Below are 20,448 nucleotides of genomic sequence, written 5' to 3' on the forward strand. Positions count from 1 at the left end.
ATTATGTGTACTCCGTGCTTTCTGCATGTCAGGGCTTCTGTGCACATGGGATGTAATTATGACAAAGACAGGAAAGACTCTCTGCTATTACAGAGCCCGTTACTACTGCAGAAACCAGACACGTGAAGTACGCCATGTGTTAGGTGGTGAAAATTAATATGGCGAGACATAAAGGGTAAGGGCATGAAAGTGGCTGAAGAGGGAAAGGAGGATGATTCTAAATAGGATGATTTAGGGAAGCCTTCTACTTTGCAGGAGATAGTAAGATTTGGGTAAAAACCAAAGAATGAGGGGGTAAGGCTTGTTATACCTGGGGAAATTCCTTCTCAGGCAGGAGGAACAGGGGCAGACAACCCGAAACAGGAAAGCATTTGAGGTCTTCTAGACCAGCAAGGAAGCTGAATCCTAGTGCTGGGGGATTGGGTAGTGGGAGATGAGGCCAGAGAGATCAAATGGGTAGAGCTAGCTCAGTAGTTCAGGGAAAGAAATGCTGGATTCAGCTTAGATGTTACTTCCATGTGGAATTTTTGCCATCGAGGCCTCTTCTGAGTGTTCCAGGCACAGGGAATTTCCACATAGCGCATTGTTTGTTCACACATCTATATTCTCTGCGTGTTTGCTCAGGCAGGGTTCAGGCTTTCTCTTATTTACCTAACATTTGCTCATTTGGCACATTAGCATACTTCTGTGAATGACTGAGTAAATTAACAAGTTTCAAAGCTTGCAGAAAGTTCTTATAATCCTTGTTTAATTTCATCTACCGTTTATAACCATTTTTTTTTGTGTTTTTACATTATCTTTTATACCTAGGCTGTTAAAAATGAAGTGAATGTTCCCTGTTTGAAAAATTTTGTGGAGATGCTTTATCAGACTACTTTTGAACTGAGCTCCAGAAAGAAGCATTCATTGGTATTGAGAAATATTTCAAGCCTTTACATACTTTATTTTTTAAAAGATTTACTTATGCGGGCCCTCCCTGGTGGTGCAGTGGGTTAAAGCACAGCACTAAAAGGCTGGAGCCACTTCCTCATGAGTTCGATCCCCGCCTACCCTGGTGGTGACCCACATGGCGTGGCAGACCTCTCCTTACCCGCCCGCTGCTCCCCTCAGCAGTGTACTTTGTCGATCTGCCTGTTTTGCTCCCTGCTTTGTCTCTGGTGAATACTTTCACCACCCCTGCACATCTGGCCTGTACCCCAGTTCTGAATGCACAAATAAATAAATCCTAAAAAAAAATTATGCACACAAGAATTGGGATGCAGGGGGGACAGGATTCACGAGAGATAGAGTGGGGAGCAGAACATGCAGATTGAAACACACTGCTGAGGCGAGCAGCAGGTGAGACAGGAGAGGTCTGCTGGGCCACATCTGTTAGCCACCTGGCCGGGATCAAACTCATGTTGCAGTGACTGGCGATGGCTGTGCCTTTAACCTCTGTGCAACCAGGGAGGCACCTTTGCATTTTTTGATTAGAAGTTTTAATAGTTAAGTTTTAAATTTAATGGAGTTTTAAGAAAGTTGTAAAAATTGAAGTTGTAATATATCCGAAGTGCAATACAAGGACAAACCTTACATATTTATTTTTTCCTGCTTTAAAAAAAACTACCTATCTTGAAAGATGTTTTAAATTTGTGTATTATGGTAAAGGTTGAATATAGTCTTACATTAAAATATAAACTCCTTTATTTTATAATAAATTGTTTTCTAAGGCATCAGCTTATTTAGGAACCATCATCTGTCCAATTACATCCATTCAGAGGTTTAAATGTTTTTGTACACAACTGTCAATTTCATGGAAATTTGAGGGCTCTTTCTGTAAAGTTTTATGCAGATTGGAGATTAGAAAACACTTAACTACTTAAGCTAGAGATAGACTATTAATAAATGTTGACTGTGCCTGGTGTAGAGCTAGATGATTTGCTTTCTTTGTCTTACTTGATGCTTCTCTGCCCAGTGGTGTTTGTGTGATGATTATTCTCCACTGTGCATGTTAGACAAGAAAACTGAGGGTGTTGACGTTGCCCACCCAAAGTCACAGCCCTAGCTTAGAAAGCTGATACTTCATTGCCAGTCTGGTCCCAGGACCTTGTGTGAATAACAACCATTGTCATGGCTGAGGGAGTAATAATAGCATGTCCAAACTCAAGGGGGCTAGAGGGTACTAGAACAAGCAGTTGCCTTCCACCAAGTTTGCCCTGTGTGATTGTTTTAGACTGCTCTAAGATCCTTTCTCTTGTTACAAATAGGAAATCTGCACAAGACTTTTTTTTTGTTTCCCATTTGAGAATGAATGAAAGATCTTAGACAATTCATACGCTTTTCCATAAAAGTGTTAATTCTCTTTTCCCTGTCTCCTATAGGCTCTCTACCCATTAATTACCTGCCTTTTATGTGTCAGTCAGAAACAGTTTTTTTTAAATAACTGGCATATTTTCCTACAAAACTGTTTGTCTCATTTGAAGGTAAGATCTAATCTCATTTCTAATCTGAAAAACTGCCATATATTCCCTGATATATCTACATTGGAATACCATAATACAACATCGCTATTGGTAAATTTAGATAGTAATATTTTACCACATTCCTTTTTATGTTTACTTTCTTCTTTATATAGGGAATCATGTCTAGATATGAATAAACTTCTGTTTGAAAATTGGTGGACATAAAAATTGTACATTTTTCATGATTGTTTATACTAGCTTAGATCTAGGAATATTTATTAACAAATTCCTTTAGAGTGAAGAAATTGTAATTAATTTTAGACTTATTTCCAGATAACTTTCATTTTGAATTTTTGGGAGAAAATTTAATAATGTTGACTTAAGTCTGAGCAGTATGAAAAAAGCCTTGGTAATAAAAAATATCACTAAAAGCACATCTAAGTATGCCTAACTAATGCAAAGGTATGGGACCAGAGCCACGTGGTTGTAAAAACTCTTGAAATGATTGTGACTGGAATCAAGGAATAATTAATTGTTCGCACTACTACTAGTCAGCACATAGTATTGAAAGTCTTTCTTAGTATTGAAAGAAAACTGTGGGAGGAAAGGATCACTGTCATCCCAAGAGTCTGGGGTCTCCTTTCTTCTGTGGAGGAGCACAGTCAGTGTCAAACACAGAAGCTGGGAAGAATCGCTCATCCATACGTCATGGGAATGCTTGATTTCAGTACACTCTTAAATATGTAATATACGTGTGAAGATCTGCTTCTAAGTCACAGAAACTTAGTGGATATGACATTTCACTGCCTGTCACTGCTATGAGTTAGGGTTAAACTGAAGCCCTCAGTAAAGGCCATGAAGGCCTGGTCTCCAGCCCTGTGGCCAGTGTGGTGCTGTGAGCAAGGTCCCCGGTTCTTCTTCCTTCTTGAGGAATGATCCACTGGACAACACTAGTGTGTATTTCTTCTTTTTTTTTCATGATTATATAATTGATAAAAATGTCTTTTTTTTTTAAACTGATGAAATATGCAGAAAACAGGTCTTTAAAAATCATTGTTGGCTTTTTTCCTTCTAGATATATATCAGTATTATATATTGAATAAAAATTGATATACTCTTATTTAAAAATTCCCAGGGGGGAAATCAAACTGATTAGATACTTTAAATCATGCAACCAGAAAATAAGTTTTAATTAAGTAATTGAATCGTACTATTTTCTGCCCTTTTAGTTTGATAATTCTTGCAGCTATAGGTATTGAAAGGGAATTATTTTGGGGTAGTGGATTTTTCATACTTATGATAAAATATTTTAAAACATGCATTAAATCTTTCTGGTAGGTTGCTTTGTTTCATGACAGCTCATACTTTTCTGTTGCTTGTTGGAATTTTTATATATATATACATATATATATACGTTTTCACCTAACATTTGCAATTTTTCTGCAGTACCTTAACTTATTTTTTGTCTAAAGGCTTTCATTTAAAATGCTTTTTTCTTTGAAACCTTACCTCCTATTAAATGTATCTGGCATATTGTCCATTTTCATTATTGGTTCTGTCAATCTGCCAAGATAAAGGAGATAAGAGCCACTTAGCATGAATATGTGAAATATAGTTGTCTTGGCCATTAACCCTTAACTTACATTAAGGCTCTATTCAGCAGAAATTTTATGAGTTGGTTCCTGTTCATTAAATTTATTACCGTGTGGGTAGACTGCATAGTTGAGGTGATCTGAACATGTAGGGGGAATCTATCCTAGTTATAAACTCTTGCAACAGCTATAATTTATTTGTTTTATATATAGAAAAAATTCATCTGAGATAAAGGCCTTACCAAAATTGACTTTATTTTGAAATTCAAATCAACTCCAAATATATTTCTTAAACTCTTACTATAACTGAGATTTAAAGAAGATAAATAACCCATATCTAGGGAGACAAAATATGAAAGAGAGGATTTACATCTGGAGTCTTCCAGTTCCATAATGTTTGTTCTTTCTGGTCTACCATGTTATCTTTCAAAGTACTAGAAGAAATGCTGTTGTACTGAATATTTTAAGATAGTATTTTGACTATAACTGAGTCAACTAAATGTCATTCTTTTCTAGAGTCTTAAGAATAAATATGATACATGTTTTTCAAGGCACTTTAAGATAGTGCATAATTTTTTAAAATTACGTTGCCAGTTGGTGACCATGAAAAATAGCCTTCAGTCTTAGACCCAGAATAGCATGTGAGGGCACCAGTGTATTTCTCCAGGAAATGTTAAATCTGTTATTTTTTGTTTCAAACAGAATTTTCCTATTCTCCTCCCTTAGAGCCATTGAAATTATTAAATGCAAAATAAATAAATAAAAAATCAAGCATTCTCAAAAATAGGGCAGAGACAGGTGATGAGTAGAGAAAATACAGCGTTTAAATTTTGAGATTTTTCTTCTACAAAGTGGACTTAATTTAAAAATGTAAACTTACATAAACTCATGTCACACTCTGCAAGGAAAAAGTAGGGAGTTAAAATCTAACTGCTGTCTCAGCTTGAGTATTGTAGGTAGAGCCTGTGATGCGCAAATTTCAGGATTACTTTTCATCTTAGTGTTTCTGGCCACTTTCTTGGAAATCTCAAATTTCTTCTAAATAGAGACCTTGGTGAAGAGCTGTCTTGTTTTGTGCTTGTTTTCATCTAACATGCATGTGCTGCATCTCATGTTCATGTTTGCTGTCTCACATTGCTTTATTTAGATGCCATCTAACAACAGTATCAGAAAACAAATAGAAACACTCCAGGTGAGTTGAGTTGATGCTACAAAGTAAAATATTGCTTTATATCCTTTAAGTGTGGCGCTTTTTTCCCTGTTAGTCGTTGTTGCATTGCATGTCAGATGTATTTATTCAAACCTGCTTCTCTTATTGTTTAAAAAAAAAAAAACAATCTACAGAAGGTTTAATATTTATGTCTCCCCACGATGATGAATTTAAGACAGAAGTGATACTGAATGCTAATTTTTCTTAACCAAAAGCATCAACTTGGAAATATTCTAGTTCATATTAGCTGTTACAAGTGAGATTTAAAAAATGTTTACAGTGAATTTCAAGGAGTCAGTAGCTTGATTTGGAATACGATTTTGATGTGTGACTTCAAGTTTTTTTTTCCTATTGGATTAGGTCTTAAACAAATTATTTTTTCTTGGTCCACCGTAGAAAAACAAATGAGCAAAACATTAAAATGATTGCTGCCAAAAACGTATTTGACAAACATACGGAAAGTTTTTTGAATAGTAAGATTATTGGATTTTTATTCATGTGATCTTATTCAAACTTGACCAGAATTGTAACTGAGGGATTAACATGTCTTTAAGATTCAGATCAATTTAAGATGTTTTTATTTTTCAGAAATATATACTAGTATTGTAGTAACCAAATAAGTAATAATTGATAACCACTTTTCATCTTGTTTTGACATTCCTTATTATAAAATAAGTCTGCTTTGTAAACATAGTGTTCCATGTTAAAGATTTTGAAAATGAGGTTTATTTTCATGCTAGGTATCTAAGTACTTAACATAGCCCAGATACTCTATTATCCATTTATGTGTGAACAATTTTATGGGGCGATAGATTAAAATATTTTAACATAATTTTATATTTATATTCATATTTTGAAAATATTGGCGTTATTTTGAGTGTCAGAATGAACTAATTGAATTCATTTAATATCAGTTTGGATTTAAATGATAGTTTTATGATACAAGAGGGTATTGTAAAAATCTTGGTGGTTTTATTAACAACATATACATATTGTGTTATTTACTATGTTACTTTAGTTGTATTAATAACAGATTAGTAGACTACTTAGAGATTTTATTTGAATTTGGATAATTATGGATCTGGCCATGAAAGGTGGGATTGGTGTTGAGACTGTCTAGCGAGTAATTGATAGTCCATTCTTAATGATCTTTATATAGATAGATATGCAAGGTTTTCTCCTGGTTGTCTTCCAAACAACATCCTCAACTGTTACCTTTGCACAGTGCTTTTCCTCCTACATTGTAGATGTCCATTATTCTGTATCCTAAGAAAACAAATAGAATGGCCAAATTGCTCAGTATTGACTCACCTCTGACAATTGCTATATACAAAATAATTTTTAGCACTAGTAAATCCCCAAACTAATTCATATAAGTGCTAATTTATAGTAGCCAGTGCATCCTATTGCCTGGTTACAGGTTGTGTAAAGTCTTTCTCCTAATAAAGGTAATTGTTAGCTACATCTTCAAAATTCACTAATCTCATTACATAACTGGACGCTTGATAACTCTCCATAATGGCTGGTATGAAGGAAGAGTGCACTGATCAAATTGTACTTGTAGTGGAATACTTGTCTAAATAATAAACAATACTGCTGTACTTCAGAATGAAAGCTAAAAGCATAAGGCAGTCTTCCAAGTGTCTGTCACATGAAATCTCCCTTCACCTGTGAGGCAGTTACCATATTCTCAAGTGTAGTGAGCAGGACACTGTGGCATTCACTGCTGACTGCACCCAAGCGTGGGGTCTGCACATGATGCCAGCTCTCATGAATTCAGAATCCATGCTCTAAACACACCATTCCATAGTTCCTCTTGCCAGGATAACCCGGCACTCGTGTCTGGCTTTCTTACACAGACGAGTTCTGCAGTGACATCCGGTGTTCTAAATGTTAATTATGTATGGGCTGCAATGAATTATTGCAAAGATGAGTAATCCTCCCATCGTTCTATCAATATTGTGTGTGACTTTTACCATCAAGTAAGTTGATGTTTGTTTGATTTTGGAATTCTTAGAAATAGAATTCTAATATTTACTTTCTTGCAAGCTTAAGAAATGACTCAAAATTTCCTTATTACTTTTGAGCTCCCTGTCCTTACCACAGGCCAGGTATACAACTACATATTCAAACCTAATTTAGATGAAAGACAAAAGGAGGAATGAGGACTGTTAGTTTTAGTCAGAGAATGTATTGATCTTAAACGGTTGCAAGCACTTTAATAAATCTGTTTATTTTTATTCTCTCATTTCTAAACAGAATAAAGATCCTAAAATGTCTCGAGTTGCACTGGAATCTTTGTATAGATTGTTATGGGTTTATGTTATTAGAATAAAATGTGAAAGCAACACTGTAACACAGAGGTGAGTGCCTTTGCTTTAAAGGGTCCTTTAAATAAAATCTTGGTTAAAAAAATCACAGTGATGAAATTCTTATTAGTACTTTTAGGGAGTAATATGAATTCTGAAGACTAGGAGGACTGGCTACGTGCTCTGTTAACATCATTATCTCATGATGACTAACTTCTTTTTCCCCATAGTCGTCTTATGAGCATAGTGTCGGCACTTTTCCCAAAGGGTTCGCGTAGTGTGGTTCCTCGTGACACACCTCTCAATATATTTGTGAAGATTATTCAGTTCATTGCTCAGGTGAGTGCCTTTCCTCAAATTCACATGTAAATTGTAAGAGTCACCTCTCATCATAACTTGGAGTTTGCAAATTCATTACAATCTAAAATTTAAAATGATAGCAAATGTTTGCATCATAAAGGTTGAATAGTGGGAAAAAAATTGATAAATTGAAAAAAAAATTGAAAGTTGTAATAATATTGCTAATGAAATAAGTTTAAGTCACTGGTCTTTGGAGAAGAGGAGACCTGTAGTGGGAAACACGTTTCACTCAGGAAGAGTCAGTGAAAGTGACTCATATTCCATTTACTAAGTACTTCCTGTGTATCTTCAAAGGACTTTTGGGAAATTGTTTTCATGCTCTGTATTCTTCCATGTTCCTGTGTGTAGATACTAGAATACCCTGGAGCTAACCCCAGGGGATCTTTTCATGGATATAGATGGTTCACAGACTCATTATTAGGACTGAAAAAACAGGTTCTAGTCTGAATGACTAAAGAAAAATACAGCAGTAGGCTTTCAGAATAGCTGCTGCCTCTGTCTAGTCAAAAAGTTGCCATATTGGAAGTCAGCACTGCACTTCAGGTCATGTGGCTGCCCTGATGCTCATAGTAAAATGGGTTTTCCATCCTCCCTCCCCACTATCTCTTCATGTACTCCAGTTCCCAAAAACACGTAAGCACACCACATGGTATAAACCACAGGGTCTAAGCCACACCTTATTGCCTGTGTAGCAAGGCATTCTGAGAGTATCATGGTGACTGTCTAACCTCTGCTAATAAGGAAAGGTCTCATGGAAGGATAGAGACTGCTGAATTGGCAGATTCAAGGTTCTGGTCAGACTGTTGGGACATCAGCTCAGAGAAGATTGGACAGGTTTATCTCCTCAGTTTAGGAAAATGTTTTGATTCTGGAATATATATTGCATTCTTTTTGAACGAAAACTATGACAATTTAGATAATTCACAATGTAATATTTTAGCAGTGAAAACATAAGGAATATTTAAATTCATTCCTTTTCTCTGGCGGACAGAACTCTTCATAATTACACAAGTATAAATATATCAATAAAATAAGTGGAAGCACGGTCTCCCTGGTGGCCTTGGGTTAACTTTCAGTGCTGCTACCACTACGACCTGAGTTCACTTCCAGCCTTGGAACTGACCCACACGGCACAGCAGACCTCTTCTGTCTTGCCCGCTGCCCCCCTCAGCAATGCATTTCAGTAGATCTGCCTGTTCCTCTCTGCTCTGTCACTGGTGGATCCTCATTCCCCCCCCACACCTCTGGCGCAACATCCCAGTTCTTCTACACAACAATACAATAAAAAAATAAAAGTTCTTAAATGCAAAACAAAAGATGAGTGGAAGCAAATTGTGCTTTCAAGCTAGAGTTCTCAGAAACTTTTCTTTCTCTTTTGGGATTTTTCCCTTGCAGTGGATTTCTTACCCACTCTCTATTAGAACTATAAAATTCTGAAACATCAGTTACACTTACTAATTTTTAACTACATTACTCTTACTAAATTTTTTCTATCTGCAGCCCTGTTGCTCCTGTCCTGAAGTGAACTCGCTGCTCCCTAGGCCTGGTGCATGGCTATTGTCTTAGGGCTTCCTTTCATCAGCATTCTGGGAATTCCTTCACTTAGATTTCAAATATGATTTTGGTGAATGAGTGTTTAAAGCTTTCATCCTGTTAGTTTGGGTATTAAAACTTTGAACAATTAAACCATATATTTATAGTCAGGTTTTCAGTTATCATTCTTACATATTTTTGTCCAACTAGATCTATGTATTTCCTATGGGCACTGACCTGTGTTGCTGCCTCTTTATGTGTAACTCTTACCATGAGACCTAACATTCAGTAGTAGCAAGTTACAAGAACTTTTTAATTGTTTTTCTAGGAACGTTTGGATTTTGCAATGAAAGAAATAATATTTGATCTTCTCAGTGTTGGAAAATCTACTAAAACTTTCACCATTAATCCAGAGGTAAAAAAAAAAAAATCTCAATGTAGTAATTAATATACTATTCTATTCTTATTCTCTCAACTCTCTACAAGTTATTTAACCTTTTTCATGGCTGGCTGAATAGTTTAATAATACCTTTCCAGATTAGTTAGATCAGCTGGCTTGTGGGATTGACAACAAGAGTTCAGGTTTCTTTTACTTTAAATGACTTTATGATTAAGATTAAAAAAAAATAACGTTCATTCATCACTTAATGGGCAGTTAAACTGTATCAGACATTGTTTTAGGTGCTAGCGACAAAACAGACAAAAATCCTTTCTCTCTACATGGATCTTACAATTAAAAAAGTAGACAGGAATGTTTTTTCCTACGTCTGTGACCCTCATATTTTCTCCCTGTCATCCAGAAAAATATCGTGCACACCCACTGGGATACATGCACCCACTTTGGAGACCACCAGCGTAGCTAAGAGCTGATGGCAACTTGGGCTGAGACAGTGTGATGCACAGGCGGGGAGAAGCCCATGTACTGAGGAAAGCAGCATTGAGAAGGGGCATGTTTGTGTGTGCAGGGACTACATTTGATTCAAACATGTCAAATCTGAAGCATCTTTTCTGACAGCCAAGTAGAAATGTCAAATGGATCTTCGGCACAAATTCAGGGAGAAGTGAGGTTTAAAACAAGTGGTTGCGCTATTCTGGGCAGTAATTGCAGCCATGAAAACGCGGACCTACTTTGGAAAGAAGAAGAAATGATGAGAAGGCAACCTAGGACCTCATCTTGAAAGAGTCTATTAATAATTTTATATGTAGAGAAAGGAAGTTTAGCCTGAAACGAGGGCAGAGATGGCATAACCAGCAATCTCACAGAAAGGGAGTATTTCAGTAAGAAGACCTACTTGACAGTGTCCCCTGCTGCTGAAAGTTAAATAGAATACAGAAAAATAGCCACTGTTTTTGAGCAGTATGGACACTGATGAGTTTTTTTTTTGTTTGTTTTAAGGGAAATATTTGAGTACAAGTAACAGAAATGTAAGCAAGAGGGTTGGGGAGTGTAGTGTTCCTGAAAATGTATCAGCAAATGGATTCCAATAAGAGCACCCCTCAGTTGTAATGAGAGCAAAGGATGAAGCCTTGCCAACACAAACTAGTGTGCTTGGTAGTCAGAGACTAAGGGTGGTTGACTCCCCTCTTGCCTCCTGGAGAAAGTAGGAGACAAATGACCTCCCTGGAGCAGGAGGGGATGGTAGAAAAATTGAAGAAGGATGGGAGTGTCTTGAACTGAGCTTATAATGAATAAGAGAACCAGTTCACTGTAGACGTGAGCGGGGCTAGCATTTGGGAATTTGATCGTACAGCAAGTTCTAGTGCCTGGACTGGAGCTTAAAATGTTGAATATCAAATGCTGGCCAGAAAAGGTTGCTGTTCCTTCTGTCCTCCTTCCCCCACCTGCCAGTGTTATGTAATGAGAAGCTGGTAATGTGAAAGGAAGATCTGACATCCTGACTTACTTTGAAACTCTCTTCTCTGAAGAGAATGAACATCGGCCTCAGAGTCTTCCTCGTAATAGCGGACAGCTTGCAGCAGAAGGATGGGGAGCCACCAATGCCGACGACAGGAGTCATCCTGCCCTCGGGAAATACTCTTCGGGTGAAGAAAATCTTTCTCAATAAAACCTTGACAGATGAAGAAGCAAAAGTCATAGGTTAGTATCATCTGGAATGGACATGTCACTTTGTGATTCAGTGTGTTACTCTTCGGTCAAAGCCTATGACCAAATCTAAAGGATGTTTATTTTGTTACAGCAGCTGATTCCAGTATCCAGAGTGAGGAAAAATAAAAACACTTTCTGTAATATCTACAAGTCTTCATGCTAAGAGTTTTCTGGCTGAGTCTTTTTCTTACTTATATAATGCTATTCACTGTATTTTGTACTTCCTTCAGCTCCATTTCAGTTCTATGCATATTATATTCTTCTTCTTTTTCTCCAGTCTACTGAAACTGGGAGAAATTATATATTTACATATTTTTGTGCATTTTTCCATCTCAGTTGCAATCCCCTTGGGCTTCCCGTCACCAAATCAATCACTTGTGTGCCATCACCATAGTCCAGTGCACTTCCTTCCCCCCACTGTTCTTGATCCCATTCCCCACTCCACCCCCACAAAATGTCTCTGGTATATAGCTGTTCATCAATATCATTATTTTCTAGCCTGTACTGTTATATTCCTGCTATGAGAGAAACCATCCAGTTTTCTTCCTTTTCTTTCTGGCTTATTTCACAAAGCATGATCTTTTCCAGTTCATCCATATTGCTGCAAAAGGCATATGTTTCTTTTTCTGTTGTTGTTGTTGAGTAATATTCCATTGTGTATATGTACCACATCTTTTTATCCGTTTTTGGGCATTTGGGCTGTTTCCATGTCTTGCCAATCGTGAATAAAGCAGCAATAAACATGGGGGTGTAGGTATCTTTTTGAATCAGTGTTTTTGTGTCTTTTGGGTAGATACTTAGGTGTGGGGTTGCTGGGTTGTAGGGAAACTCCATGTTTAGCAGTTTGAGGAACCTCCAGTTTTCCATAGTGGTTGTACTAGTTTGCATTCCCACCAGCAGTGCAGGAGAGTTCCTTTTTCTCTACATCCTCGCCAACATTTGTTGTTGCTAGTTGTTTGAAGATGTGCCATTCTCACTGGGGTGAGGTGGTATCTCATTGTGGTTTTAATTTGCATCTCCCTTATTACGAGTGATGTTGAACATTTTTTCATATGCCTGTTGGCCATCTGCATTTCTCTTTGGAGAAGTGTCTTTTTAGCTCTTCTGTCCATTTTGACAATGGAGTTGTTTATTTTTGTTGAGTTTCATCAGTTCTCCATATATTTTTGTGATCAATCCTTTATCACTAGTTTTGTGTGAGAAAATTTTTTCCCAGTCAGTGGGATGTCTGTTTTTTGTAATGTCTCTTTTGCTGTACAGAAGTTCTTTAACTTGATGTAGTCCCATCTGTTTATCCTTGCCTTTCGTTGCATTGGGTGCTCTATCATTAAAGATGTCACTAAAGTGTATGTCGTGTAGTGTTTGGCCCATGTTTGCTTCCAGGTATTTTATGGTTTCCGTTCTTACATCTAGGTCTTTAACCTACTTCAAGTTGATTTTTGTGTAGTGTGAGGTAGTGATCTAGTGAAACTGGGAGAAATTTTAAAACGCAAATGAAACTCTTTTTGAAATAACAGTAAGTGAATAAGTGAATGTATTTTAAAAATTGGCAGGCTTGTTTTTTTTTTTTTTTAAACAGATGGTGATTGTAATTATCTAATTTCTTGCATTTTATAACTGAGAGTTTTTCCCCCTAGGAATGTCAGTTTACTATCCTCAAGTGAGAAAGGCATTAGATAGCATCCTCAGACATTTGGACAAAGAAGTTGGGAGACCCATGTGTATGACTAGTGTGCAGATGTCTAATAAGGAGCCTGAAGACATGATCACGTATGTAGTAAATTCTGTTGATACTTCTGTTTTCATAACATAGAGATAATTGATTCTTGGCTTGTTTCCGTAGCTGCCTTTTCTGGACTTCTCCCATATTGCCATTCGTTACAGTTGTTAATACAATGATTCTTTCCATGCATTCAGTTTTATACTTTAAAGTGTAGTCAAACTAAAATACATCCCAGAAGTCATCCTGGAGTTCTGTCTACTTACTGTGGCCAGTGGCAGAACCCTAAATTTACTGTGCGTAGTAGATAGATGCTATTAGCCTAGCTATGTGAGGAAACAAGTGGTTTATTAAGTCAAACAAATGCTCATTTCCAGAACCCTGGAATCAAAAAGACAGACTTGAAAGTCCTTTCCAAGGGCTCACATGAGTTGCACAGGAATAGTGTTTTTGAAACAGCAACCTTCCTGCCCCATTCCCAGAACATCACTGCGCAGATCATATCACCTTTCTCCTCTTTGATAGGCACTTACTCCCTCAAGAGGTTTTTTTTTTTTTTTTTAAAGATTCATTTACAGAACTGGGGTACAGGCCAGAGGTGTGGTAGGTGAGAGGACTCACCAGAGACAGAGTAGTGAGCAGAACAGGCAGACCTCAATGAAGTACACTGCTGAGGGGAGCAGTGGGCAGGTCAGGAGAGGTCTGCCGCACCATGTGGGTCAGCTCCCTGGCCGGGGATTGAACTCGGGCTACAGGGTTTCAGAGAGCTTCATAATGCAGTGCCTTAACCCGTTGTACCACCAGGGAGAGCCCAAGAGGGTGTATTTTATGGCAGTAACTTCTTTGATTCACTAGGAAGTATCTATATAGTTTGTATAAGGAAGGACTTTTTATATCAGTATCTGCATTCCAGTCTTGGAATAACAAATTGGATCTTTGATTTTTCAGTACGACTAATATACAGTTACACAGTAGTTCACCCCAGCAAATCCCAGAGTTCAATAAGATTTTTCCATCTATCTCTTCTTAGGAAAGCTTTCATCCTTTCCCAGCAGCCATGTCACAGCCGTCACAATGTTCCTCTGACTGCACGTGTAGGTTCTCCAGTTTCCAGGGCAGGGTCTATATTCTCCTCATGTCTGGTTCAAATTTGACTTACAGGAATTTTACTTTTCCTTTCTTTGTTGCATTTTAATCTTTATTGGCCAATTTCTAGTTTTGAAAATTCAATTTTGTTAACTGGCCCCCTGAGTTTTTCACTGGAGACAAGGAAGCAATACAACAGCACCTCCTTGCTATCTGCATGGGAAACAAATAATTAGTGCTCAGTGCCAGTCTTAGTAGGCTTTGGAAACCGCAGGGTGATTGGTCACTGATTGTGATAGGCATCTTATGTGCATAGAGATTTGTGGACTGAGTAGCCAATAGGAAAACCTGATGGTACAGTTACTTGCAGTTAACTTGGGGTCACTGAAAATGGAACCATGCTGTTAGGGACTGGTAAATTAAACAACACTGTGGGAATTCAAACTCAAGCATATTGGAACCTTGCAAAGAGAAACTACTTAAAGATTGTAAAAGTAGTTAGCAAGCCCATTGCAGCTATAATGAATAGTATCCAAAACGCTGAAAGCACTCAAATGATTTTATATGTGAAAATTATCTTGTTAAGCCAACTAAGGAACAATTTAGTAAAATAAATAGCCTCACCTTGAAAGAGACCAAAACAAAAACCATTGTAGTAAGAGGTCATATATTTAAAATAAATAAATTCATTGAATAAGAGAAAATATAGTAGAATTGTTATATCAAGTCTTTAGAGGAACCAGGAGTTTCAAAAAATTATATAAAAATTGTAGATAAGTATATTTCTGCATATGAGTGGAGAATACATATCCTGAAGTAATATAATGTGATTGACACCAATAGTGGTATATGAGAATGTCTGTTTTCCAACAACCTTGTTAATGTGTGATAGTAAATGAAAAAATAATTGTTAATATTATAGTCCCTCCAAATCAATATTTGGTTATTTAGTAATATCAGTAATATTTACTGTTTTAATTGTTATTAAAGGCCTACTATTTGTTATATTTATTATTTATTATACTTGTTAACTTAAGTAATTGTAATATAAATAATATTTATATATAATAATAGCTGCTATGACTGCTTTCTCATTACTGAAAGTCTTTGCTCTTTATCTTTGTTTTGTTTTTCCTGAATTATCTGTGTAGTCCAATAATAATCATTCACTGGATTTGTATGTACTGTTTTATCACTATAAATTAAACTTTCTGGAATAAGTTAATATTTCTAGAACTTTTTATAATTTTACATTCATCCTGTTGTATATTTTTCAGGGGGGAAAGAAAACCCAAAATTGACTTGTTTAGAACTTGTATTGCTGCTATTCCAAGGTTGATTCCTGATGGTATGAGCAGAACCGACCTCATTGAATTATTAGCAAGGTTAGTGACAATTTCTGTTTCCTGTGATAATATCCTTCTGATGCTTTCTTTAAATTTGTAATACACCTCTGTTATATATTTTCACTCCTCCCCCCCAAAGAATAAGAACACTTAAAATCCTCAATTTTAACTTTCTAAACTCCTATTTTATCTTTGTGAAACACATTCTTCCTATTCTAAGTTGGGCGTAACTGAGAGGTGGCACTCTGCTAGCTTCAGTGTACGACATAGTCATTTACTGTTTGTGTATACTACAAAATGGTCACCATAGTAAGTCTAGTTATCTATCATAAATAGTTACAACATTTTCTTGTTATGATAGCTTTTAAGGTCTGCTCTCTTAGTAACTTTCAAATATGCAGTACAGTATTAACTGTAGTCACCTTGCTGTGCAATACATCACCATGATTTACTCATTTTATTAACTGAAAATTTGTACGTTTTGATTCCCTTCACCCATTTACCCACCTGTCACCTCTGCTCACCCTTCCCCCAGCTTCTGACAACCAGTACTGTGCTCTCAGTATCTATAAACTCAGATTCTTTTTGGTTTCTAGGCTTTGTTTTTTGTTTATTATTATTATTATTTTAAATTCTAAATATAGGTGAGAGTATTTGCTATTTGTCTTTCTGTGTCTGCTTTGGTTCACTTAACATAATGCTTTCAAGGTCCAGTTGCATTTTCACAAATAGCAAGATTTCATTCTTTTTTATCACTGAAGGATATTCCATGAGATATAAACACACACACACACACACACACAGTTTGTTATCTATTCAGGTATCAGTGGACACCTATGTATTTTCTATGCCTTGAACATATATCTTTCCTAGTGTTTTCTTCAGATAAATACCCAGAGATGACCTTGGCTAATTTTTTCCAAAACCTACATACTGTTTTCCACAGTGGCTATACCAATTTTATATTCCTACCAGTAACGTATAGGGGTCCTTTATCTCCATATCCTAACCACACTCATTATTATTTCCTGTCTTTTGGTAACAGCCATTCTCTAGCAGGTGTGGGGTGATCTTTCACTGTGGTTTCACTTTGCATTTCTCTGATTAGTGACACTGCATCTATTCATGTATCAGTTGGCTGCCTGCTCTATTTGTAATTTTCAGTTTCTTTGGATTTGCTGCCTTTCTACCTACCAAAATTTCTTGGGATTATTTAGCACATCATCCCTTAACAGATGGGTGTTATCAGTGTGTGATGACACCCATTAATTAGACTTTAATTATTATGTTAACTTTTCCTATAGTCATTACTATAGCAACTAGGGTCCTGACCAGGTCTCATGTTGTCTTTTCTTTTTTTTTTCTTTCATTGCAAATCTTTCAGGGTTGAAAATTTTCCTCCATTAGGCTTTATAAAATGAGTAAATAACATGACAGCCAAACCGAAATACTATCTCCCAAAATGAAATCTGATAGCCCGTTGAAAAACTGCCTTGAGATAATTGGGGACTCTCTTTAGGTTAGGGATCAGAAAACATTTTTCTAGAAAGAACCATCATAAATGTTTTAAGATTTGCAGATCATTGTCACAATTACTCCTGTCCATCCCTGGGCTGCAAAGCAGCCATTGTCGGCATGTGAAGAAGTGGGCATGACTGTGTTCCAGGAAGTGCCTGGTACTACTGGGCTCTTGAGCCACTGTTAGCCAGCCCATTCCCAAGTGAAAAACCAAACGCTATGATTACCATACAGCAGGGATACTTGACTTTATTGAACTTCATTTACTGGTTGCTGGGCACTTATCACTAAATCTTAAGTTAAACTCACAATGAATAAACAGTTAACGGACTGTTCTGGCCAGCCTTTGCACTTCCTTCTTCAAAACACTTTGCACCCATCCCCTCCACTGTTTGAGGTTGCCATCAGACACTCAGGGTGGTTGTCTGTTTTTAGGACTGAGGCGAGAGAATGGGGGAAGTGAAACTTTGCACCAGGAGATAAGATAAATTCATCTCTCCCCATTTGGTCTCTAATTGTTGCTGTGAAGTAGACTACACAGTTACAAAGTTCATGTCAACATTAGGGGATTGTTTTATTCCTCTGAAAAACAGTGAGCAATGGTCACTCAGTTCTGCTTACTCTTCCCACCTCCATTTGACTTCTGAATTTACTCTCATACTTTCAGGAATTACTTCTATTAAGTTGTTTCCATCTTGATTTGTCAGATTTCCTTCTTTACCATCAACTACATGTCTTGTCTGTCACTGTCACCTCAGCAGCATCAGAGGAAAGATAACAATAAATCACATCCTGCTCAGTGGTATTCAAGGACTAAATGTGAGCTTAGGGCTAAGATGATATGTGACTGGACATGATATTTTAGTTATTAAAACAGCCTCAGGCATTGTAAGGATTAAAGAATTTTTACAGTTCAATTCTGCTATACCGATAGAGCACAGCGTTTGAGTTATGATTGAATTGTTATCCTGGGTTACAGTAAAATGCACACTCATGCTAACAGACTCGTGTGAATGTAAACCAGTAGACTAGCAAAAAGATGAATATAACACACAAAATGAATAGGGCTTTCTATCCTCATACTTCTTACACACCAATGAGGACATTTTTGAACTCCATTTTAGGGAGTAGGTGGTAAGGCTTTGTGGGTTTTTTGTTCATGGCATTTTATTCTTGCTAGACTTACCATTCATATGGATGAAGAATTGCGTGCCCTGGCGTTCAACACTCTGCAGGCACTGATGCTGGATTTTCCAGACTGGCGGGAAGATGTTCTTTCAGGATTTGTGTATTTTATTGTTCGTGAAGTGACAGATATCCATCCCACACTTCTTGATAATGCCGTAAAGATGTTGGTACAATTAATCAATCAGTGGAAACAAGCAACCCAGATGCATAACAAAAACCAGGAATCACAGGTACCAAATTCTTTTCTATTTCTACCTTTGTAGATAGTCAGTGGTTAATGATATTAATAATATTACCTTTCTCCCAAGTTGAAAATTTTCATTTCAAAGTGTTCACAATCCCTTAGACTGAACTGCCCTATACTTCGTATGTTACATCTGTAGTGCTTGTGTGTCTGATCTTTCCATCTTTCTTCCTTTGGTGACAGTTTGTTATGAATGAAATAGGAAGCAGAGGCAACTCTAGGTCACATTTAGGTCAATACCAGTGTTTTTAAAGCTGATGTACTAGGCCCTCCCTCGTGGCACAGCGGGTTAAAGCACTGCACTAAGAAGCTTAAGGCCACTTCCGCATGAGTTTGATCCCCGCCTGCCCTGGAGGAGATCCACATGGCGTGGCAGACCTCTCCTGACCTGCCCGCTGCTCCCCTCAGCAGTGTACTTCATCAATCTGCCTGTTCTGCTCCCCACTCTGTGGGGAGCACCCTCCACATCTCTGGCCTGTACCCTGGTTCTGTATAAATAAATAAATCTAAAAAAAAAAAAAAGCTGATGTACTAAATGATTGGTAATAGTCTGTGCTTTTTTCCTCCTTTCTAAACCCTAGTAGGTACAAATTAATGATACATGATTGTGTACAAGTCACAGGACCTTGGAATTTTAGAGCTGAATCATCTAAACCAACTTAGTTTGAGAACATTCAATGAATGTAGAAGTAACTAGAGGCCTAAAACTCTTGCAAGCTCTTCTGTGATGCAGGACCATAACTTGAGTACAAAAGATTTGGATTCAACCCCCTAACAAGTATATTTTCCACATATACTTGTTAGCCCAGGAGTGATTAAAACTCTTGTATAAGTTACAAAAAAAACAAAGAATAAGAGAGTTTAGGTACAGAATTCATATTTAGACTGCCAGTTAAAAGCTTCACCTCCATTGTTTACATTTTTATAAATTAAATATTGAAGTTATTTGAGCTGAGGCAATCACCATAATTTCATAATTCATTTGACTCTTAATTGTTCTACTAGAATGTCTGTACACACATTTTATTTTTAACTTGTTTTTATTTTTCAAGCATGCTGTAGGTAATGGAGCGTCTCACCCACCTCCTCTAGAAAGGAGCCCATATTCCAGTGTATTCCATGTGGTCGAAGGGTTTGCCCTTGTCATTCTCTGCAGCAGTCGGCCAGCCACTAGGAGATTAGCTGTCAGTGTCCTTAGAGAAGTACGGGCTTTATTTGCACTTTTGGAAATGCCTAAGGTAAGATTTAGTATTTCATTTAGTTACTTAGCACTTCACACTTTGTCCTCTGGACCATCCTTATTGCATTACTGTTACTGTCATATAGGTGTATGCATGCTTTGCAAAACTTTTTCATAGGGACTGATTCCATTTGTAACAAATCTATCGTGAATGCTTACTTGTTTGGCTGCTTAAACATTCCTAAATTGTTTAGACATGTGATATCATTTCTACAGGGTGATGATGAGTTAGCCATAGATGTGATGGACAGGCTGAGCCCATCCATTCTCGAGAGCTTCATACACCTCACTGGGGCTGATCAGGTAACTGGAATGAGTCCATGTTGTCCATTCTTGTCTTAGAACTTAAGACATGCGTGTCTACGCATGTCTACGTGAGAACTTAAGAGTGCATTAATTTTTTTTCTTTTAAATTGGCTCACACATGCAATGACCCTAGTTATGTTATGGCTGGTACTCTGTAAAGATAAAAGTATTTTCTTTGTAAAATACCATTCTTTGAAGTTTAAGTTGTGTCTCTCAATTATAATGTTACTATTGACTGTTACTATTTA

At 37.0% G+C, this 20,448-nt stretch overlaps 1 protein-coding gene across 5 annotated transcripts in view; it reads left to right on the forward strand.

Annotated features, from left to right (window-relative positions):
- FRYL (FRY-like) overlaps window positions 1–20,448 on the forward strand; it is a 112,690-nt gene that overhangs the window by 19,691 nt on the left and 72,551 nt on the right. For all 5 annotated transcript variants that reach the window (XM_012724184.1, XM_004681303.2, XM_012724186.1 and 2 more), the window contains exons 9-19: window positions 811–909; window positions 2,361–2,462; window positions 7,503–7,606; window positions 7,783–7,891; window positions 9,774–9,860; window positions 11,372–11,543; window positions 13,190–13,322; window positions 15,636–15,743; window positions 18,403–18,640; window positions 19,707–19,892; window positions 20,111–20,197. In XM_012724184.1, coding sequence (XP_012579638.1) covers window positions 811–909; window positions 2,361–2,462; window positions 7,503–7,606; window positions 7,783–7,891; window positions 9,774–9,860; window positions 11,372–11,543; window positions 13,190–13,322; window positions 15,636–15,743; window positions 18,403–18,640; window positions 19,707–19,892; window positions 20,111–20,197 — 1,425 coding nt within the window. The remainder of the gene's footprint in view (window positions 1–810; window positions 910–2,360; window positions 2,463–7,502; window positions 7,607–7,782; window positions 7,892–9,773; window positions 9,861–11,371; window positions 11,544–13,189; window positions 13,323–15,635; window positions 15,744–18,402; window positions 18,641–19,706; window positions 19,893–20,110; window positions 20,198–20,448) is intronic.

This window comes from Condylura cristata, unplaced genomic scaffold, assembly GCF_000260355.1.
Source record: "Condylura cristata isolate star-nosed mole 26May11 unplaced genomic scaffold, ConCri1.0 scaffold00012, whole genome shotgun sequence".
Classification (NCBI taxonomy): domain Eukaryota; kingdom Metazoa; phylum Chordata; class Mammalia; order Eulipotyphla; family Talpidae; genus Condylura; species Condylura cristata.